The following is a 24,415-nucleotide window of genomic DNA, read 5'->3' as shown; positions in this document are numbered from 1 at the left end:
GAAACATTAACCCTGTTTTTCTCTCCACAAATGCTGCCTGCTTGTTGAGTATTTCCAGCATTTTCATATTTATTTCATATTTCCAGCATCTGCAGTTTTTTGACATTGATTCATATGCTCCAGCAGATTTTGCCTGAATCTACTCCGACACTCTATTACTGGATTTCTTCATGGAATCCAACAGCAGGGCTCAGTCTTGCCAGTATTCCCCAGCATTTTAGTGAGGAATGGCCATGTTATAAGGAGCTGGATTTGAATCTCCATTGAGTTGAAATCTATGTTATGTAATTTTCTAGAGGTAATAATAGCAAGTCTCAATATAAAACCGAGATTAACATTTAAGAAGAAAAATTAGAATTATTAGCAAAAGAGAATTTTCTTTGCAGTCCATTTAAGATGAACAAGATCAAGTTGGCACAGTGTTGTTATGGGCCAACACAGTGGCACTGTAGGTAGCCTCACACTTTCAGTGTCTTGATTTTGATCCTGACCTTGAGGGCTGCCTGTGTGGAGTTTGCACAATCTCCTTGTGAACGTATGGTTTTCCCTCAGGAGCTCCACTTTTCTCCCACATCCCAAAGATGTACTGGCTGTTAGGTGAATAGGTTAGGGTAAATTACCCCTTTTGTAAGTGTCTGGTGGGAGAATTGGGGGGTGTTAATGGGCACATGAGAGTGGGAATGGGATTGATGGGATAACTCTGACAGCTGGTACAATGGCTTCCTACTGTGTTGTAAGGAAATATGAGACATCAAAAGTTCGAATTTGCTTTGGATTTTCAAAACAAAATTGCTAAAATTGCCATGGGCTAGACTATTTTGGGCTGAGCCTGCTGCCCAAATCATATTAATTTTGGTTAGATGCAGAAGATCTATCTCACTTGCCCTCTGAATCCTCAAATCAGCCACCAAGATACAGATGGTGACTAGATCATCGGCAGTGTAGTGCAGAGTCCTGCCCTGAAATGACATGCTGGCCTTTGATTGAAGGCAAGACTGGGGCAGAGCTTGGCCTTCTGTCAAATCTGTCATTGGAGTATGACAGTTTTAAAATTTCTTCGACATCTGCCTCCTAATTTGCAGGCTTGTAATCCTCATTACAATCGATGAGGATTTGGACCCACTTTTTTTGCAGGGCATTGATAGAGCAGATAGTCAGAAGCTTTTTCCTAGGGGAATCTAAAATTAGAGGGCATAAGTTTAAGGTGAGAGGGGAGAAATTTAAAGATGATCTGATGGGCAAGTTTTTCACTCAGAGGGTAGTGGTTATATGGAATGAGCTGCCAAAGGAAATGATACAATTACAGTTTTTAAAAGGCATTTGGACAGGTACTTGGATAGGAAAGGAGAGGGATACGGGCTGAATGTGGACAAATTGAATTAGTGTAGATAGGCATCATGGTTGGTATGGACAAGGTAGGCCAAAGAGCCTGTTTCTGTGCTGTACAATTTTGACTCTATGATTTTATCTGACCTAATTCTCAAGGCAATTCCTCAATACAGTGCTGGGGAACCCCAGCAAGACTGGTCCCTGGTCTTCGACCCCATGGGGAATCCAGCAACAGCATGTAGTGGGATATTCAGACCCCAATTTACTGAAGTAATTCTGAAAATTACTTCAAGCTCTGATTCAATAGTTATTCCATTTGGAACCACTGGCCACAGCTGGGATGATTCTGCCCAATTAGTACCCTTCCAGGTCATTCGCAAATACAACTGCATCTGCATTGAATTAAACATATTCACAGCTACAGTCTGTTCTGTAGAAAGTAGGTTTACCTTAGTGATGCTGTCCTCAGCACTCTGATCTGCTACTGCATAAGTCCATCTACCAATCTAATGCTCTTATACTCCTTTTAATCTCGCACACAATTATGTGTGCACTGAAATAAAGTCTTGGGTACACCAAGCATTTTGTAATTGAATATTTAGGGTTGAGCCATTGCCTGTAATCTTCATTGTAAACTCACAGTGTACAGTCTGTGTTGCTCTTACCTTTTCCTAGTAAGTTACTGAACCAGGTCATGCAAAACTTTAGCACCCTACTATGGTTCAATCATCATAACCATAATCAGGATAAATTACTTCTACTGCCACAAGATAATTTACTTCCATATCTAACTCAACCTGAATGTTACTGAAAATTGAACTCAAATGACACAATGAATGAAAATAAGTGATCCATATTTAATTGTGTAAAATGATCAAATAAGTTGTATTATAAATCTAAAGTTGAATTATAGTGAGGTAATCGTGAGTGATCTTTGATATTGATGGTGTCCCTAGATTGCATTAAAGAAAGTAAAGAAGTCAAATACAAAATATAACAACACTTTCTTTCTACTTCACCAGATAAATATTCGTAAGAACCTACATCTTAATGTATCCCAAAAATTACATTTAATTGGGTAGACTTTATTATTCTGCTAGTACATTACTTTTAATTTCACATGTGAAAGAGTGCAGCCTGTTAACAAAGAGATTATCTTTCATGCCATATAATAAATGTCATTCTGCCCCAGATTGTTTTATTTAATAGTTCAATTGGTTTTAAACTAGTGATTTAATGGATTGCTTATAGATTATTTTAAATAGTGTGCGTAAATAGAATGCTCCTCACTGGCAGATTAAAGAATTTATATAAACAAGTAAGAACTGGGACGGATTGTCTTGTTCTTACTTCTGAACTGTTGGATTGGATGGCACATTCAATACAGAAAAACCATGCAGAGAAGACCATATGAACCATAATTGAGCCTGACTGATTTTCCATTGGACATATTAAATGATTGAGCTGTTAGAAAAGCTGCCTTACTGAGGCTTGTGGCTTCTCATCAAAATTCCTTATATTTTTCAGAAGCAGAATCAGATTTATTATCACTGACATATGTCGTGAACTTTGTTGTTTTGTGGCAGCAGTACAGTGTAAGACATAAAAATTACTGTAAGTTACAAAAATAAGTAAATAGTGCAAAAGAGGAATAATGAGTTAGTGTTCCTGGGTTCATGGACCATTTGGAAATCTGATGGCGGAGGGGGAAAAGCTGTTCCTAAAACAGTGAGTGTGGGTCTTCAGGCTCCTGTACCTCCTCCTTGATGAAAATGGCACATCCTGGATGTTGAGGGTCCTTAATGATGGACTTCTTGACTTAGGAGAGTCTAAAAGGTCCAGTAATAGGAATTTTTCTTTTATTTGTTTTTTAAGACTTTGGTTTCACTGACAAGGCCAGCATTTATTGTTCATCCCTATTTGTCCTTAAGAAAGTTGTGGTGAGCCACGCCTTGAACCACTAAAGTCCTCCTGGTGAAGATACTTCCACAATGCTTGTGGAATGGAAGTTCCAATAAACAAACCCAGTTGCAATGAAGAAACTGAAATATATTTCTTAGTCCTTCTTGGTGGTTGAGATCACAGGTGGTTGAAGTGTTGACATAGTAACCCAAGTGAGTAACTACAGTGCATTTCTAGGTGGTACACGACACTAGTGGCGGAGGGAATGAATATTTAGGCAGTGGATGGGATACCAATACAGCAGGCTGCTCTGTTCTGGTTGGAGTCCAGCTTCTTGACAGGCTTCAGAGCTGTACTCATCCAAGCAAATGGAGAGTATTCCATCACAGTCCTGATTTGTCCCTGATAGTGCCTTGTGGGCTATGGATTGTGAGGAGGTGAGTCAGATGTCACAGGATGACCTGCTCTTTTAGCCTCAGCAAACAAATGGGTAGATTTAGAAGGCTATATTTGCATAAATATATTTTGTATTTACAGACAATAAGTCTATGTGTTTTGTCAATATACAATAATTGGAAACAAAATAGTTGAAGATGAAAACATATACAATATGTCATTATAAATATTAAAACTAATGGATTATAAATCTCTTTTCCACCCCTCAGTATATTATTGCGCCCTCCTTTTAAACGGTTCGATTTTACTTTCATAACCCGTTTATACTGATTTAAATAAACACCTCATATGATACGTTTTTCTGCTTTTCAGTATATAGACCGGAGTAAGAATTAAGTTATGCTTACAGTGATTCCTTTTTGTTAAGTTTGAGAAATATCCAGACATATTCTCAGCATCTTATATTTAAGGGTAAAACTAAGGAGCTGTAGCAACATTTGTAGAGTTTGTTTTCATTGAGCTAGCTGTGCACCCTATAATCTCCTCTATCCACAGACTCAAGGTGCAGCCAGGCTTTAGGATGCTACAATTAAATAAAATGCTACTGCAAAGAAATGGCTAATTTGGGCCAAGGGGGTTGGTGCCAGTTTTTATGATATATAAAATTTGTTGAAGTTCCAACATCAGGCTTATTCCAGGGGGAGATGGTGGCATTCTTTCTCTAAGTTCCTTCCCATGATTTGTTCAAAGCCTCTGTCTTGTGATTATTGACTGGCTATTTCAATTTTTTTTTCTGGAGAACAGCTGCTATGATTAGTCAAAATTGCAATTTAAGTTTTAATGACTGGGACTAGCTAAACAAAGTAGTGTCTTTTATATAAACTACATATGTAAGAAAATGCAAGTTCCATGTAAAGCATTGTTTAGGTATGTGTTCATCTTCTTGCAGTGTTACTTACAAGATAGACAAAATGCATTCTATATACAGTACATGCTGAAAGGACTTTACTTTTAAGGGATAACTTTCTGACCTTACCCTCTCTCCAGGGATTCTTGCCATCAAAAGTATATACTATAACTAGAACATAGAACAGTACAGTACAGCACAGAACAGGCCCTTCGGCCCACAATGTTGTGTCGATATAGCTAATCGCTCCTACCTACAAAATGCCCATATCCCTCCATCACGTGCCCATCCAAGCCTCTCTTAAAAGCTCCTAATGAATTTGCCTCCACCACCCTATCAGGCAACACATTCCAGGCATCCACCACTCTCTCAATAAAAAACGTGCCCCTCACATCTCTTCTGAACCTATCCCCTCTCACCTTAAATGCATGGCCTCTGGTATTGGATCGCTCAATAATGGGAAAAAGATATTGCTTGTCCACCCAATCTATGCCCCTCATAATTTTACAGACTTCCAACAGATCACCCCTCAGCCTTTGCCGCTCCAGAGAAAAGAGCCCAAGTTTGTCCAGCCTCTCCTGATAGCACATGCCCTCTAATCCAGGCAGCATCCCAGTAAACCTCCTCTGCACCCTCTCTAAAGCCTCGACATCCTTCCTATAGTGAAGTGACCAGAATTGCACGCAATACTTTAAATGCGGCCTAAACAGAGTTAGAACCATAGAACAATACAGCACAATACAGGGCCTTTGGCCCACCATGTTGTGCTGACCTTCAAACCTCACCTAAGACTATCTAACGCCTTCCTCTCACATATCCCTCTATCTTAAAATCCTCCATATGCATATCTAACAATCTCTTGAACTTGACCAATGTATCTGCCTCCACCACCACCCCAGGCAGCGCATTCCATGCATCAACTACTCTCTGGGTGAAAAACCTCCCTCTGACATCTCCCTTGAACTTCCCACCCATTACCTTAAAGCCATGCCCTCTTGTATTGAGCATTGGTGCCCTGGGAAAGAGGTGCTGGCTGTCCACTCTATCTATTCCGCTTAATATTTTGTACACCTCCTATCATGTCTCCCCTCATCCTCCTTCTCTCCAATGAGTAAAGCCTAGCTCCTTTAGTGTCCTCCTCATAATCCATACTCTCTAATCCAAGCAGCATCCTATGATGCATCTGTAGAGATGCATCATAACTTCTTGACTCCTATACTCAGTACCTTGATTAATGAAAGCAAGCATTCCATAAGCCTTCTTAACCACCCTATCTACTTGTGTAGCCACTTTCAATGAACCATGGACTTGCACCCCAAGGTCTCTCTGCTCTTCAACCCTGTTAAGGGTCTTTCCCTTAAGAGTGTACTGCCTCTTGACATTAGTTCTACCAAGGTGCCACACCTCACATTTATCCGGGTTAAAACTCCATCTGCCATTTCTCTGTCCACATCTGCAACTGATCTATATCACGCTGTATCCACCGCCAGTAATCTACACTATTCACAACTCCACCAATCTTGGTATCGTCTGCAAACTTACTAAGCAGGTCATCCATGTACATTACAAACATCAGAAGGTCCCAGTACAGATCCCTGTGGAACACCACTACTCACAGGCCTCCAGCCCGAATAAGTCCCTTCAACCACCACTTGATTCAAGCCAGTTCTTGATTCACACAGCCAATTCTCCACTGACCTCATGCATCCAAACTTTCTTGATTTAACCTATTATGTGGGACCTTGTTCAAATGCCTTCTGAAGTCTAGAAAGCTGACAATCCATAGCTCTACCTTTGTCAGTCTCTCTCTCGTCACCTTGTCAAAAAACTCCACCAGGTTAGTAAGACACGACTTGCCCCACGCAAAGCCATGCTGGCTTTCCCTAATCAAGCCATTGGATTCCAGATGCTCATATGTCCCTATCTCTAAGAATTTTCTCCATCAATTTCTCTACAACTGACGTGAGACTCACCGGTCTATAGTTGCCCGGATTTTCCCTTGATCCTTTCTTAAATAGAGGAACAACATTAGCCACTTGCCAGTCCTCCATGACCTCACCCGTGGACAAAGAGGACACAAAGATACTGGTCAAGGCCCCCAGCAATTTCCTCTCCCGCCTCCCTCAGTAACCTGGGATATATCCCATCTGGCCCCAGGGACTTTATCCACCTTAATACTGTTTAGGAGACCTAACATCTACCTCCTCCTTGACCTCACATGCCCTAACGTATTTACGCCTTCAGTTCCAGTTTCTGCATCCTGTATGTCCCTTTTCTGGGTAAATACTGAAGAGAAAATACTCATTCAGACCTCACTCACACCCTCTGCATCCAAACATAGGTTCCTTTCTTTATCCTTAAGTGGTCCTACCCTCTCCCTCATTATCCTCTTATTCCTTACATAGGTATAGAATGCCTTTGGATTCTCCTTAATCCTACTTGCTAAGGACTCTTCATGACCCCTACTGGCTTTCCTTATTCCTTTCTTAAGTTAATTTCTAGCTTCTTTATAGTCCTCACGTGCTCTATCTGATCATAACTTCCAAAGTGCTACATACTTGTCCTTTTTCTTCTTGACCAAGTTCATCATTTCTCTGGACATCCAAGGTTCCCTTATTTTGCCATTCATGTCCTTCCTTCTAATCAGGACGTACCTATCCCGTACCCTATGTATTTGATCCTTAAACACTTTCCACATGTTCTACTTGGCCTTGCCAGCAAAAAGGTGTTCCCAGTTTACTCTACCTATTTCCTGCCTTATGTCTTCATAATTAGCCCTGCTTCAATTTAAAACCCTCCCGCTAGCCCATACCTATCCTTATTTATAGCTTATCCTGAAGTTAATAAGCTGTGGTCACTGTTCCCCAATGCTCACCCACAGGTAGGTGAGTCACCTGGCCAGGCTCATTACCCAACACCAGGTCTAGAATAGCCTCTCCCCTTGTTGGACTGTCAACATATGATTTAAGAACCCCTCCTGGATATACCTAACAAATTCTGCCCTATCTAACCCCCTTGCACTAAAAAGGTCCCAATTTGTATTAGGGAAGTTTGAAGTCTCCCATGACCACAACCCTGTAATTTTTACATATTTCCCTAATCTGTTTGCATATCTGTTCTTCAATGTCCTGGTGGCTATTGGGAGGTCTGTAGTACACCCCAAGAGAGTGATTGCACCCTTCCTACTCCTGAGTTCTATCCATATAGTCTCTGTGTCCAAGCCTTCATTATGTCTCCCTGGAGTGCAGCTGATATATTATTGCAATTAGTATTGCAACTCCCGCGCCCCCCCCCCCCATTCTTCCTAAAACTTCGAAACCCTGGTACATCGATCACCCATTCCTGTCCCTCCCTCAATCCCTCAACCAAGTCTCTGTAATGACCACGACATCATAGTTCCATGTACTGATCCATACTCTAAGTTCATCACTCTTGCCCATAATACTCCTAGCATTAAAGTACAAACACTTCAAACCATGCGTTCCATCACATCTGTTATTAGGAATCTTCCTAATACTACATTCCCTGACATCAGCCCTCCTGCCATTCCCTCACTTACTGATCTGTTGTTCCGGTTCCCATCCCCCTGCGAAGCTAGTTTAACCTTCCCCAGTAGCTTAGCAAACCTCCCTGCCAGGACATTGGTTCCCCTCCAGGTGCAACCCGTCCCTCTTGTACAGGTCACCCCTTCCCCAGAAAAAGGTTCCAATGATCCAAGAACCTGAAACCCTGCCCCTGCACCATCTCCCCAACCACTCATTTGTCTGTGCTAACATCCTGTTCTTTCCTTCACTAGCTTGTGGCATTGGGACTAATCTGGAGATTACTGCCTTGGAGGTCCTGGTCTTCAGCCTCCTTCCTAACTCCCTATACTCATTGCAGAGGACCTCTACCCCTCTCCTGCCTATGTGATTGGTACCAATATGCACCATGACCTCTGGCTGTTTACCCTCCCCCTTAAGAATATTCTGCAACCACTCCAAGACATCCAGGACCCTAGCACCCGGGAGGCAACACACCATCCTGGCATCTCTTTTGCAGTCGCAGAATCTCCTGTCTGTTCCCCCTAATATCGAGTCCCATATGACTATCACTCTGCTTGACTTCACCCTTCCCTTCTGAGCCTCCGAGCCGACCACAGTGCTACTGCCCTGGCTGCTGCTGCCTTACCCAGATAGGTCATCCCCCTCAGTAGTATCCAAAGGGGTACATTTGTTGCTGAGAGGAATGGCCACGGGGGGACCCTGCACTGACTTCTTTCTCCCCCCTACCTCTCTCGGTGCTCACCCATCCACTACCTGAATCCTGCACTCTGGGTGTAACCACCAGCCTCCTGAATGATCCTTAGTTCATCCAACTCCAGCTCCAGCTCCTTAATCTGGTCTTCCAGGAGCTGAAGTTGGCTGCATTTCCCGCAGGTGTAGTCATCAGGGAGACCATCAAATTCCATGAATCCCACATCCTGCAGGAGGAGCATTCCATTGCTGTATCTGCCATCCTCCCTACACTGTACTAAGGGAAATGTAAGACCAAAGCAGCCATATAAAAGGACAAACTTACCTTCTTTACCTGTTCTTTTGCTTCGACCTCTTCTTGTCGAAGCCTCTAAATTTCCCACTCCAACGATAGCCGCTCCAACGATGGCCGATCCGCTAGACTCTACCTCTCTTTTATGGGTTAAGACCCCAAGCAAGGAGAGAGAAAAAAGCTCACCGGGCCAGGTGACCTCTCCGCTCTCTGTCCCGCTGCTGCCACTTCCCGCGCCTGCGCACTGGCTTCTGCTGGGGGAGAAAAAACTCCAAGCAAATGGAGAGAGAAAAAAAAAATGGAATCACACCATGTTGTCCATCCAATCCTTTACTACTTTGTTTCAAGGGGGCATGGATGTGTCCTTTAATCTTTCTCAGAGTTTCTAGAGTTTCTTAAGAGCTAGTTTAGCTGTGTTCCAGCATAATTCATCTTCCTGCTTCACACTACTGCCTGTAAATCTTTAGCCATAATACTTTTTAAAATTCAGCTCTGGAAGGTGAAAACAGGAAATTGAAAGCACCCCTAAGTATGCAACCATTCCTGTGGCTGGACTTCTATTTTAGAAGCATTACTGGCAGTTATTGAGCATTCCAGCTTTATCTTTGGGAAGGGAGGAGGAAGCAGGTGCTTTGCTCAGATTTTAGCTCAGGCAGAATGGGTGAACTCATTGAATTAAGTAGAATGAAATGCTGCAGAATTGTTAATGCTCAAATCAAGAATGTAAGAATAATTCAAGTGTGAACATTTAACAATGGTTATGGAAATCAAAAACATTGTTCAAGCTGGGTCTGTGGCATAGATCGGGCACGGCATTTGTTATACTTAACATTTTAATTCAGAGATGAGTACTGTGCTAGGTGGTAAAAACAGCACCATTAATATTTTGGTGATTTTTCTGTGTCAGTAATGTAATAGTGTAACATCTGTAAGTTTCTGTAGATTCTTCTGTGTTTCTATTTATTAAGGCACAAAGCTTCTCATGAAACATGTTTTCAAGTCAAGTTTATTGTCAAGTATGGCGAGGTACAGGTACAATGAAAATCTTGCTTGCAGCGGCATCACAGGCACATAGGTACAGACAAACACAGAATATAAAATTATACATAAATATACAAGACAGTGAAGAGAGAGGAAAAAATAACTGTGCAAAAAACAAGAATGTGAGTGCAAAAAAAAGACCAGAGACAAGTCCATGGTTTCAACTACCTTAGTGGTTAACACAATATGGAACGTAGAACAGTACAGCACAGGAACAGGTGACAATCATGATGTCAATCTAAATTAATCCCATCTGCCTGCATGAGGTCCATATCCCTCTATTCCCTGCCCGTTCATTGTCTGCTAACTGCTTCTTAAACATTGCTATCAATATCTGCTTCTACAACTTACCCTAGCAGCACATTTCCAGGCACCTACCACTCTGTGTATATAAAAAAAATACCATGCCTTGTAAATCTCCTTGTAATCCACCCCCCCCCCCATCTTAAACCTATGCCCTCTAGTATTTAATATTCCAACCTGAGAAAAAGACTCTGACCATCTGTCATAGTATTCCTCAAAATTTAATTTACTTCAATCAAATGGCCCCTCCAGCCTCCTAAGTTCCAGCGGAACAATCCAAGTTGTCCAACCTCGTCCTTATAGCTAATACTCTCCAATCCAGGCAACATCCTGGTGATCCTCTTCTGAACCCTCTCAAAAGCCTCCACATCCTTCCTGTAATTGCAGCGAACAGACTGCATACAAAAATCCAAATGTGGCCTCACCAAAGTTTCATAAGGCTGCAACATGACTTGCCAACTTTTATACTCAATGCCCTGACCAATGAAGATAAGCATGCGTATATGCCTTCTTTACCACCTTATCTACTTGCATTGACAAAAGTACAATGCATCAAAAGTCATACTATATGGGACATACAATTCTTAAAGGTATATACATACTCAAAATATGCTACACGTAGAACTTGTTTTGGGGAATGTGATTGCCCAAACCTTGAGGCAAAAGTAATTGAGTTTGAAAGGCAGTATCCTGTGTGATTATGAATGGTGAATAATAAAAAATAGAAAATAAATATTAGGAAAAGAGAGAAACATACTGTGTGATTATATTCCCAGTGGTGGGCCTTTGAAAACCTATGATTATTCAGATGCAACAACAGGGTCTAGAAGTGAAATTCTTTTGCATATTGCAAATATGTTTTGTAAGTTGCATAAATAAATTTAAGCAAAAATCCCAACCAGAAAATATGATTGAATACCTACTCTACCATTTTCACTCAACAAATTGGTTTTGAGTTCTCTGTGAACGGAATATGCTAATATAGGGAACTGTCTAGTATTACACAATGGAGTCAAGTCATAGAAGGACACAACACAGAAACAGGCCCTTCAGCCTACCAAGTCCATCAACCAGTATGTCTTTGGGATGTGGGAGAAAACAAAGCAACCTGGAGGAAACCTTCGCAGTCACAGAGAGAATGTGCAAACTCCATGCAGACAGCAACCCAAGGTCATGTCTCTGGCACAATGAGGCAGCTGCTTCTACTAGCTGTGCCTCTGTGCCAGTAAATGCACATTTTGATGTCACTTCTGCCAAATTCCCTTGTATAAGCAGGTCTCCTGAATGTGCAACCGACCAAGCATGGGCTCCAGCCTCACTGAGAACCTCTTCAGAGTACATCGCCACCCAACAACTAGCTCATTTGCTACTGCACCCTCCCCTATCCAGTATTTGATAATGATCTGACACTTCTCCCCACCTCTGGCTGATTGTGAATCATCTTATCCTGACCCAAAGAGGTGCTGATTCTACTCCCCCAAAATGAAGTTCTGAGCCTCCCTATCCAGCACACCCCAACCTTTCTTAGCTGCAACCCTGCCCGAATTCCTTTGCGAACTCCACACAATGGAGCTAATGGAGGGTACTGTAAATGTTTGTGTGCTTTTAGCAGATTAAGTTTGGTTTTATTGAGTGTGATGTCTTGGGCCTCAATGTGCAGTGAGAAATTGCAGAAAGGAGCCCACCTACAATACATACATAGACTTCTTATGCACTGCCATTGTAACAGCTTTAGCAGCACAGAATAATTTCTAGACCGTGGTGATTCACTTGAGTATTTAACATTTTTCCCCCTAATTCATACAAACAAACAAATAACTACTAGTTTAATTCGAGTATAACTGATAATGTAATTGTAATCACAATCAAGCTTTGATTGGTAAAATGCATCAATTATCTGTTTGTGTAACAATAGCAAAAGTAAAAAGGAAATACTTAAGGAAAACTTTTCTCTTGTTAGGTAAATTTTGCATTGTTAGCACAAAAATGCAATGGTGATTACTTGTAAGGGCATGAAGCTAATCAGTAAGCATTCTATATTGCTTTGTCTCCAGATGGATTCAGAGCTATCCAAGCAGCATGCCGAAACACTCCATAGAGCTTAAGGAGTTAACACAGCAAATGAAGGAAGAGGCAAAATTTGAAATAGATATTGAGAGAGAAAAGACATCAGGAGCTACATAACTAAATACAGAGAAGAATATAAGCACACTCCAGGCAAAGGTTTTCAACACATTTTGATCAAAATGGCTTCTAACATCCTGTCGTCTCAACAACTGTATTCTGTTCTATAGTTATTAATACATGCTTGTTTGGTGCAAACGGCCAAGGATGAATTTCTTCACCTTAGTCCTCAATGTTCATTTGAAGTGTTTGAAAATAGTGTGAAAAAATGACTACTGTCTCAATGTCTTTTTTATTCAGCCAAATTTCTAAAGTGCACAAATCTCATAAAAGATTTTACATTAGGATTATATTGTACCTGCTGCAATCTCCATAAATTACTTTTCATATTTGATAGAGATTACACCATCACAGCATAACTTCATCATCAATCTATGAACATCACAAGGCTTGCTGAAGAAAATTTTAGGGAATGACAATGTCTTAAGTATTTAGCATAGTAAAATAACTTTGAAAATTTTGAACCATTTGTTATGAAATCTTGTTGGTCATTTAAGAGGAAAAGAAAAAAAACTCCAAAAATGTTGAGCTGTCACATCCTCAGGATTTCTAAAGCACCTCATGAACAATGTGGGCACCGTTGCCCTGGAGGGATACATGACATAGCCAGAGTTTAGAAATAGCAAGAGCTTATTAACTGCCATAAGATAAAAGATGGTAGTATTGCTGAAGTCATAAATGTTGCCCATGGTTTAAAAATATATTTTAAAACAATGGGCCGCCAATGCAGTCTGCTTTTCAATTATTCTCAGAGTTTCCCTTGATATATTGTTTATTTTCCTCAGTTGATTTCTACACAGCTTCTTTAATTGAATGTATGTTTAAATAATTCAGTTCATTCTTTAGGTTGTTTCCATCATTTATTTAGCTCTTTGTTCCAGATTTCAATACTTTCTGTGTAACTGAATTCCAAAAGCTGAAAATAATGATTCATATGAAGAAGCGCCAAGCTAATCAGTAGGAAGTTTTAACAATATCCCCCATTATATTAAGAAGTTAGAGTATTAGTAAACTGGACTTGAAACCTTTCACTCTTTGAGTGATCTGTAGATAATGTAAAACATATGCTGTGTTCTTTGATGAAGTGTAGATTTTTTACTATATTTTTATGAGCTATGTCAAAAATAATCATTTCTTATTTTAAGATCTAGTTATTTTTCTTAAGTATTTATTTTTCTAACAAAGGGACTTTGACATGAAACGTTAACTGTTTCTCTTTTCATGTTGGGCTACCTAACCTTATGAGCGTTTCCAGCATTTTCTATTTTTATTTTTGTTTGTTTTTTTTTAGCATTAATCCATGACCATGATACCTTCCAAAAATGATAACTATTCCTCGTTAACTGAAAAACACGTCTGCTGAATCATTAGTATTTCAGAGATTATAATTAAAACAATTGTACACATCTATCTAATTGTAACTTGGAGGCAATAAGATCCAAGCAATGGGAAATCTTGTTTTATAATCACTTCAGCTACCTTTCTGGAAGTTAAGGTTTTTCAATGTTTTATCATCAGGTTCCCGACTTAGTCAGTGCTGCCACCAGTAAATTGCAGATGGAAGTAAGCAGGATGAAACAAAACTTCAGGAGACCCAGTGCCAGATAACGCAGAAAGAGCATTGCAAAGATGATGAATCAGTAGACTGGTAAAAATAATCTCGCAGCTGGAGACTCAGTTAAAACAAGAACAGAACAAAGTAGAAATCCATGAATGAGGAACTGAGGACTGAAAATGCAGCAGAAATCTGTAGAGATAAGAGAAAGACAACAAGAGATACTGCAACTAAAAGAGGAGCTGGGCCAGGCTGAGAAGAGGTATGGTTCCATATATTTATAAGAAACCCTTCCCTTAAAAATATTTTTCTGAGACAGTTACCCAACAATTCAACAAGTTTACTTGTAAAGTAGTTGTGCTGCACAGAACAGGAACTCAAATTTTTAACCCTCTGTGTGCTGAGTTCTAATCACTGGGAGCATCCATGTTTTGATATCAGTTGTCAACATATGTAAGGACATTAAAGATAGTCATTCAAACATAGGTATTATAAAAAATGCTTATGAATGCACAGGTTTCTGTCCTCAGCAGTTGAGAATTTATCTGAAAGTGAAGGGGACTGAGGAAATTGGTTTCGTGGCACAATTGTCAATAACAGCAAAAATTGAGTTTGGGTTTCCAACCTCTAACTTATTGTAATTACAGTACTTTCAAGTACAAGCTTATAATATGAATGGGCATATTATTATCCACTGTAAGTGTAAGGAATTGTACTACAGCAAATTTCCATTGTTTTCCCCAAACAAGGCAAACAAGAGTCCTTAGTCTCTGATGTTGCTGGGATCTTAAGTGGGGTAGAATTTATGGGTTTCGGGGAAGATATTGATAACTTTTGTTGATTTCTGAAATGATTTCTGATTAAAGCCAGCAGAAGAAAGCTCCAAAGTCTTGCATTCTCACCCCTTCTCCCACTCAACTTTTCAAAGTTAAGTGGGCATCCCACAAAGCCTTGCTCAAAATATTCAATAGTGCTTGATCTTATGGAGGATGAGGGATACTGACAGTGATATGCCAAAGTTCCAATCTAATGAAAGGTTATCACAGGAATGTGTGTGTCAATTTGGAGGGGTGTGGACATTGTGCAAGCAGAAGAGATAGTTTAGTTAGGTGTTTAATTAGCTCGGCAGTACATTGTGGGCCGAAGGGCCTGTTCCTGTGCTATATTGTTCTATATTCTTGCTGTAATTTTACATTAGGAGGAAAATACAACCTACATCTTAAAATGTTGTGTTTATGGAAATAATTTCAAGCAATCATGAAGTTAACTGCATCTGAAACATTAGGTGAAGTGATATCATTACTTTCCAAATGTTGTATCTATTGATTTCAGAGGAGCCAAATTTAAGAAGCAGAAGCAGGGTGCTTAGCTGCTGCTATGTAGCATATTTCCCAGAGATGAATCTTTAAGCATATGTAAGTGTTTTTTCTTGCTGACGGTAACTATGTTAACATATTGACAGGACTGAATGTATTTTGCTGGGGGTGCCATTGTCAGTCAAATAACGTGCCAATATTTACACTTGAATAATGGCCACACATAAGGTATGATTCCAGAGTGAATTGTATAGTATAGTTTTCTAGTAAGGCTCAATATCTTCAGGAGATGAGGAAGAGTTAAGTGATTATTGATTAGTAAAGTAGAAAGAGAGATAAGATGTTGATCCAGCATGCAAATGGCTCCAATTTTTTTTATTTTCCACTTTCCATATATTTTGGTTGCTGGCCTAGCTTTCCTCTCTAAATCTTTTAATGCATCACTAAATAAAGATTAAGGTACATTTTCTGAGATACTATTGTTAACATATGGTCTTCCTCAATGGAAACATAGGTCAGAAAATGGGGGATGGATTTGTTATTCTCCCAGTTTTTGAAAACAGATTTCTTTTGAAAATGCATTCTGTTATCAGTGATATCATGAAATAGATATTTTTAAATAACACAGTTATTCTATTTTACAAGTCCAATGCATTTAAGTATGCGATTCAAAATGGACAGTATGGGTAGTTTAACAACTTTTAACTGTAATCTTGGCTTCTTTTTGCGTTTCACAACGTACAGATTTCCAGTTCAATTTATTCAACCTCTGTATGTTCCTACTTGCAGAATACTTTCCTTGCAGAAACTGTGCGCAGAGAGTGCGAGGAACGTTATGAGCTCACCAAGGCTCTTAGTCAAGCCAGAGAACAGTTGACGGATTTAAAAAGACTCAGTAGAGAACCTCCACATTCACACCATACAGTCAGCCAAAGAAGTCTCAGCTCTTCCTCCTCACTTGCAAGTAATCAGGCACACAAGACTCAAAGATCTCCCTCTAACAGCAGTGGGTCTAAAGGTAATGGTTTTCAAGGACTCCCAACAAAAGCCATTCCCTTAAATAGTGCTGGATGCACTACCTTACCGGTCATTCCAGTACAACATCCATCTAAAGGGAGGACATCATCTGTGAGTGAAATCAAACAGAGGATTGCAGCAGCTGTAAAAAGAAAATAAATCTGTTTCCAAATTCAAGGTGCTGTTATTTGAGAAAGAAATCAACTTGTACATGCTTCAATATATTAGGTTCAAACTTAAACCATGTATTTTCTGCAAAGAATACAAATTTGTTATGCATTCATATAAATCCAGTAATAATTTTTAATTACAGTTTAACCTAATGATTCTGACAAATCACGGAACTGCTTGCTGACAAATACTATCACTCTCAAGTCCACTTGCATAGAATTCTTTCTTGTACATTCTGCAGTGCCTGTATGCTTCCATTTTTAGTGTGGGGAGATACAAATTACTTACAAGTTTGTTCTAACTAGACATCTATGTCATTTTTGTTTACAGTTTCCAATTCTGTCTCCTTTAAAAATATCCAGGCAAACCACTGGGATTCACTTCTAATCTTTATCAACATGTACCTCAAGTTTTGATAATTGGTGCCTCTGTTCCAGATCCCTGTGCTCATTTACCCCATTTATAAATATATGCCTTTTCCACAACTCTAATCTCTTACTGCACATTATTATTGTGCTCTTCTCCAAACCCACTGATTTGGCAATCATATGGAAATGCATCTTCATAACATATGTGAGACCTGCTTCATCATAACTTACAGGAAAGGAACCTCAGCAAGACCCTGGCTATGAAGTCCGTTGGCAAACCACTTTTGACTTGTATGCAACAGGACTTTGCAGTGACGGGCCCTGATAAGAATATTTATTGGCTTGCCATGCACTACGTGTTGAATGCTCATTTTCAAGTGCCAAAGAATTTCCAGGCCAATAGGACTGCAGTACCATTATATACTTGTTGCTGCTTCAATGAGTTCAATACAGATGGCTTAGCACACCCTTTCCTTTTGAAATCTGTGTTGTCTATATCCTTTTCTTATATTTTTGGGTTCTGGAAAGTTTTCTGTTAAACTTTGAGTAAAGATTCCATTATTTATCCTATTGACATTGAACCATCCTAGATTTGTTCTGTCTTTTATAAAGACAAGTGTTACTTTAGCTTCCTACCAATTCTGACACTGTTCCCTTATTGCCCTCTTTGAATATGCATAAATGTAATCCATCCAATACAAATTTTATACTTTTTAAATTTGATTTGCATATCTATTAACTTCCTCTTTCTATCTTAATTCTTATATAACTTTACTGATACAGTATATCAAATATCTATTCTGATTTCTCAATTGAGAATTACTTTGACAATAAAATAAAACCAACAATAAATTCTGAGCTTGTCCTTGCCAAATTACACCAAAAATAAATTGATCTTCCAAAATAATTCCTTGTAGCCATGAAAACTGTATAGGTCACATTATGAAATTAGTTAAAATATTTAAAGTTTGTAATGATGAATATTTTTAAAATACTTGATGAATGGATGAAAACAAAAAGTACATTTTTTAAATAAAAGTCTTCAAATGAAATGGAAATAAAAATCTTGTTTGTTATTTACAGTGCAAATTAACTGCGTAACTCCCAATTTGCTTTAAGATCCTATCATGTAACAGCTAAAGATAATGGGGAAAAAAAAGAGACCAATGAAATCATATGTAACTTTGACAAACAGATTTCTGGAATATGAAAAGCACACTGAAAATTCTATGAGCTTTAAAAAGAAAAGTATTATTTTCCTATTCTTCAGCATCCAATAAGTTAAAGCCTCAATTTTAAAGTAAAATCATCTGTTGTTATTCAGCTGCTTCTGGGTCTCAAGATTGCATTCTGGTGCATTCCAAAAATGTAGGTTTGGATCTGGGGCGGTTTGACAAAAGAATCCATTTGAATCCATGAATAGTGATATTATATTTGAAGCAACACATGGAAGAGTTTACTGAGGTAAAGCCTATCAACTAATTGCTACATTTAGTGATGGCCATTTTTGTGACTGGTGGAGCATGGACCATGCCGTCAGATATTGGACTTGAAGCAAATGAAGATATAATTTGATTATTCCAATTCAGTTCAGCTCATTTACATAATTTATTCTGCAATATACAGAAATATTTATCAGGTAGCCTTACATTTATCAATATAAACTATTAAATATGCACATCAGGTTTTATTTGGGAAAGCACCATAAATTTGTAACCATTTTAAGCTAATATTGGATAGAATTTCAAATTTAAGTATTCTGAAACCATTACTGTTTTACAATAATACATACTAACAATATCAAAATTTAAAAATATTTTCAGTAGATTTGTCTTTTTAAAGAAAGCCAAGTTATTTGATTTATCAACAAAGAGATCAACTGAAGTTACCAGCTTACAAAGTATAAATGTGGTTGAAATATTAGGAATGTGGTAACTTCCCAATTCACTTCACTAACATTATCAATAACCTTGATATCCTACCCAAAAACACAGGGCAAATAGTTGATCTCCCATTTACGCAGTGCCTCGGGGTTGAGCCACGTGGGTTTTGGGGCTGCTGAGGGTAATGTGGGATCCGCAGAGTCTGCCACAGGTGGGACAAGAGGTGTTTGCCAGGACAATTCGTGAGGTTGTGCACTCCTTCCACCATATATGCTCCTCCATTTTGAGTGGACATGGGTCAGGATTCCCACATGTCATTGGGACGTTGCACTTTTTCAAGGAAGCTTTGAGAATATCCTTGAGTTATTTCCTCTGTCTACCACGGTAATATCCTGCTGAGGCAGGGCTGGAAATAGAATGACTACTTCAGGAGTCTAGTGACAGGCATAACAAGTGAACAACATGGTCTGCCCAATGGAGCGGACAGCATACATTTGGGGCTCTAATACTGGGAACATCACAATCCCAGTTTCTGGCACTGTCCAGTTCAGACCCCTATAAAAATTATGCTTAGTGAATAATATTCACAACCCTGCTGAAATGCAGCAGTTTTACAGTTAAACTTTTCACAATTTTTGATAGAACACATGCCAGACATCTGAGCACTTGAAACTTGGCACAATAGGAAGACTATAAAGAAACAACATACTCAGAAAGTGAATGTATTTCTGAGAATATGTTTAACTGGAAGAAAATATTTCATTTTGCTAAGAATAATTGTTCATGCTTAAAATCCACTGCTTCCTCAGGTTGAAGCCCAGCTGCTGTGGTCTCTGAGTAAAGAAGAACATCTGTGAAATTGGTGCTGACCATGTTCTCTCTCTTGACATTGCTCCTTCCCTCTTGAATTGCATGGATTCCCTTTAGCAATATATTAGCTCAGACTTCTTCACTCCAAGCAAATATCTAACTTCTGATATATGAAAAAAAAGCTACTTGTGCAGACAAACAATCCAAGTAGAGTTTCATCATGTGAATAACAATTAATAGAGAGTTGAACAAGAAATCATTTCCTGAGGGGGTACAACCGACAAAGGACGGATCACATTGCGTTTGTCACACCCTGCACCTCACATTCACTGCCTGTGCAGTCCCAACAACTGACCTAACATTGTACAGTCCCATTGACCCCATTGAGCTGGATGTCTCACTGCCACGGCTGTCACACAAGTTGGACTGGTCCACAAGCAGTGAACAGGCGTCAGGATGTAGATTATGAGGCTCTTTACCCAGAATGCCCTGATAGCCTTTTGACATCATGAGTGAAAGGCTTTTTCAGTTATTTTTAAATGTCCCTGATGATCTGCCCCTGGTATCTGGAGGAGGCAAATGCACACGCTCTCATGCATTGCAACACAGAGGTCAGAAATGCTCAGGTATTGTATTCAGGACAGCGCAAACCCAAAAGGAGGACCTCGAGAGTGGCTGTCTTGCAAATCTTGCAAATCGAAAGATCAGTACATTTTGGCCCTCATTACTCTTCTGTTTTTCATTGCTCTTCTTGATTGTAAATGTATCAATCTTGATACAACATTGTTCACATTGTATGAATCTACAATTCATGCTTGAGATGCTTTGCATTTCTCTGAGTTTTCTGAAGCTTTAAGAATGATTGTTATATCGTTGGTAAGAAAACTTAATGGGGCATCCATGCTCAAATGCTTTCACTTAAGGGAAACTGTATTATACTTAACCTTCCAGATTTCACTTACATGGAAGTTTTAAGAAAACTGAGATTGATAACCTGACAAGAAAGTTTATCAGTGGCAATAGCTGAAGCCTCAATTGGAGCACGTTTTGCATCGTATTTAAGTGCAATAAGTTTCAATTTCAATAAAGAAATCAAATGCTAAGTAAAAACACACATGTTGGGACTCACTGTTACTGATGAAAGACCGTCAACCTGAAACATCAACTCTATTTCTTTCTTCACAGTTGTGACCTCACCAACTTGGTACTTACTGAATTCTCTGTTTCTTTGCTTTTATTTCAGATTTCCAGCATCTGCTGTTTTTTTCATATTTGACATGCATTAATCTGCTGTCTTACTTTGTCTGACTCTCTGCAGCCTGACTTGACCCACACCTATGTCTGATGTTTTATCCAAATTTCAAGGTCACAGTCTCCACCTACTGACATCCCTCCCTTCCATACCACCATCCATAGCCAACACCATCACACCCTCATCCCCCACTTGTTCCCCCATGACCCAATCCTGATGTGGTTTAGTTAATACAATTGAAAGTGGATTTATTATAAAAATAAGCATTTATGACAAAACTGTGTTCAGCTACCCATGAGTATCCTAATTGAACATATCTTTAAGAGCTATATTCCACAGAGCACCTCAAGCTCTCCATTCCTACCACCAGCACCTGCACCCCGTGCTTGCTGCTCACTTGTCCACTAAACATGAGCAATTCCCCCGGAAGCAAGGCCCTAGAAAAGCCAACTCCAAACTTAGTCACATGCAGGTTTTCATACCAATAAATACTAGATTCACAAGCCCTCAGGAACATTGATAAACTACTAGAAATTAATAATCTATTAAAAATGCTTTGATTTATTGCAAAATCGAAAGAAATAAATGAAAACACTAAGAACAAAATAGATTTGAACTAACTCAATTCAACAAAATGTAGATGACATGAAACTAGCCTCTTCCTCACAGCCAACCATCTCCAGTGAAGTGTGTGGTGTTGTTGAACTTGTGTCAGGCTGATCTAACCGAGGTTCACTGGGTAGATTAACCAGCATAACTGCAGGAAACTGCAGGAGGTTTACACTCCACTGCTGGATGGTGTAAGGCATCAATAGCTGAGTGCAGTAGATTTGACTGGGACAATCAGTTGTGTAGTAGTTTGGGTCTTCATACTTGCTTTGTGGGGTCCCAAACTTCCCCTCAGGTCAGGAAGTTAATGCCCACAGTTTTGTGGGGAACTGCTGGCTTTTTTCATGGAAATTTCGGTGTTCTTGTATCCAGAAATACAGCTTAATTTTTAGAGCCTGTCTGAATACCAAAGGGCACAATAGACACATGATGGTGATTGGTTAAGACTAGGGGTGTGGCCAGTTTTGTTGACGGGGTAGTGTCTAACATAACGTAATATTAGGAAAGCTAACAAAATGCTATCTTGTTCATTGCTAAGTGAATTAAATACAGAAATAGGAAGGTTATGCTTCGGACATCTGGAGCACAGTGTACAGTATTGGTGTCCTTGTATAAAGAAGGGTGTTAGTGCATTGAAAGCAGTTCAGAGAAGGTTTACTAGACTGTGAAGAAAGGTTGGATAAGCCAGCGTTTTATATGCCAGAGTTTAGAAGAGTGAGAGGGGATTTGACTGAGGGATCTTGACAAGATGGATGTGGAAAGGATGTTTCCTCTTGTTAAAGTATCTGGGAGTAGTGGTCACTGTTTAGAAATAATGGTCACCATTTAATGCAGAGATGAGGTAAAATTCTTTCCCTCAGAGGGTTATGAGTTTCTGGAACTCTTTTCCTCAAATAGTGGAAGCAGAGTCTTTGAATACTTTGAAGGTACAGTTAAACAGGTGGAGACATCAGAGACTGCAAATACTGGAATCCAGAGCAAAAAGTAAACTGCTGGAGGAACTCAGTGGGTCAAGCGGCATCTGTGGAGGCAAGGGATAATCGATGTTTTGGATTGGGGCCCTGCATCAGGATTGAGAGTGGAGAGGGAAGATAGCCAGTACATAGAAGTGAGACAGAGGGGAGAGACAGGTACTAGGTGATAGGTAGAACCAGATGAGAGGGCAATGACGAGCAGATGGAGCCAGGTGGGGGAAGGGTGTTGAGACAGAAACTGGTAGGTGATAGTGGAAAGAGATATGGGAGGCATGATGAGTAGATGGAACCAGGTGGGGAAGGGGGAGAGGATAGGGAAGGTGAACCAAGGGAGATGGAGTACCAGGTAGATCGATACTTGACAAACTAGGGGATGAAAAGCTATCAGGATAGATGGAATGTGGAGTTGAGGTTACAATCAGATCAACTGTAATCTAGTTACTTGGTGGAGCAGCCTTGAAGGGCTGAAAGGCCTATTCCTACTGCTATGTTCATAATTTCATTTGCTCCTATGTAGAAAAGTGCCAACCACTCCTCCATGGACTCTTGTCTACACTTTTCACTGCCTCAGTAAAGCAACCAGCATAATCTAGGACCCCACACCTCCCGGTTATTCTCTCTTCTACCCACTCCCATCAGGCAGAAGATACAAAAGCCTGAAAGCACATGCCACCAGGCTCAAGGTCAGCTTCTATCCTGCTATTATAAGACTGTTGAATGGTTCCCCAGTACGATAAGATGGACACTTGACCTCACAATCTACCTCATTATGACCTTACACCTTATTGTCTGCCTGCACTGCACTTTCTCTGTAACTGTAACACTTTATTCTACATTCTGTTATTGTTTTACCTTGTACTACCTCAATGCACTGTATAATGAATTGGTCTGTATGAATGGTATGCGAGACAAGTTTTTCACTGTACCTTGGTACATCTGACAATAATAAACCAATTTACCAATGATTATGGAAATTTGATTTGCACCACATGAGGTTACACTTGAAATGCCTTGCACCTTTTTGCTGGTTTGAAAGCTTCAGGTGAACCATGCTGAAATGACTAGCCTGATCTACTGGAAATTCCAGCCAAGGTATGCAAGTCAAGGAATTTGTTTACAGAATAAATAACAGTTTATAATGACAGTGAGTTTATAGTGATGTCACAGCAACTCAGCTACAGATCCTTGCTGATTATATATTCACAGTTGAGTTTAGACTTGTTTGACATAAAAATGAGAAACATTTAGGATTAAATCTCAGGCAGTTACCATATGAACCTTTTAGAGTTTTTTGAAGAGGTAACCAAAAAGGTAGATGAGGGTGGGGCACTGGATGCTGTCTATTTGGACTTTAGCAAGGCCTTCGACAAGGTTCCCATGTGGTAGGCTGGTCTGGAAGTTTAGGTCCCATGGGGACCCAGGGAGAGCAGGTTAGGTGGATTCAAAATTGGCTCGGAGGTAGGAAGCAGAGGATGGTGGTTGAAGATCGTTTCTTGGAATGGAGGCCGGTGACTAGAGGTGTGCCGCAGGGGTCGGTGTTGGGACCCTTGTTATTCGTTATTTATAGAAATAATTTGGATGCGAATGCACAAAGCTTGATCAGTAAGTTTGCAGGTGACATAAAAATAGGAGGTCGTGTTGTAGTGAAGAAGGTTATCGTAGATTACAGGGGGGATCTTGATCAGTTTGGGAAGTGGGCCGAGGAGTGAAAAATGGATTTCAGTACAGACAAGTGTGAAGTGATGCATTTTGGAAGTCAAACCAGCGTAGGACTTATGCTATGCATGGTAGGGCACTAGGGAGTGTAATGGAACAGAGGGACCTAGGAGTACAAGAGCATAGTTCCTTGAAAGCAGTGTCACGGGTAGACA

The 24,415-nt window shown here is 39.8% G+C and overlaps 1 protein-coding gene across 1 annotated transcript in view; it reads left to right on the top strand.

The window, feature by feature from the left end:
• The window catches only part of lekr1 (leucine, glutamate and lysine rich 1), a 105,811-nt gene extending 91,639 nt beyond the window's left edge, over nucleotides 1-14,172 (top strand). The window contains 3 exon segments of the mRNA XM_052018402.1: nucleotides 12,460-12,492; nucleotides 12,494-12,628; nucleotides 14,108-14,172. Coding sequence (XP_051874362.1) covers nucleotides 12,460-12,492; nucleotides 12,494-12,589 — 129 coding nt within the window. The 3' untranslated portion in view covers nucleotides 12,590-12,628; nucleotides 14,108-14,172.
• The last annotated feature ends 10,243 nt before the right edge of the window (nucleotides 14,173-24,415 follow it).

The sequence above is a fragment of the Pristis pectinata genome, chromosome 6 (genome assembly GCF_009764475.1).
Source record: "Pristis pectinata isolate sPriPec2 chromosome 6, sPriPec2.1.pri, whole genome shotgun sequence".
NCBI classification, from domain to species: Eukaryota; Metazoa; Chordata; class Chondrichthyes; order Rhinopristiformes; family Pristidae; genus Pristis; species Pristis pectinata.
This window is presented reverse-complemented; position numbering and strand designations above follow the sequence as displayed.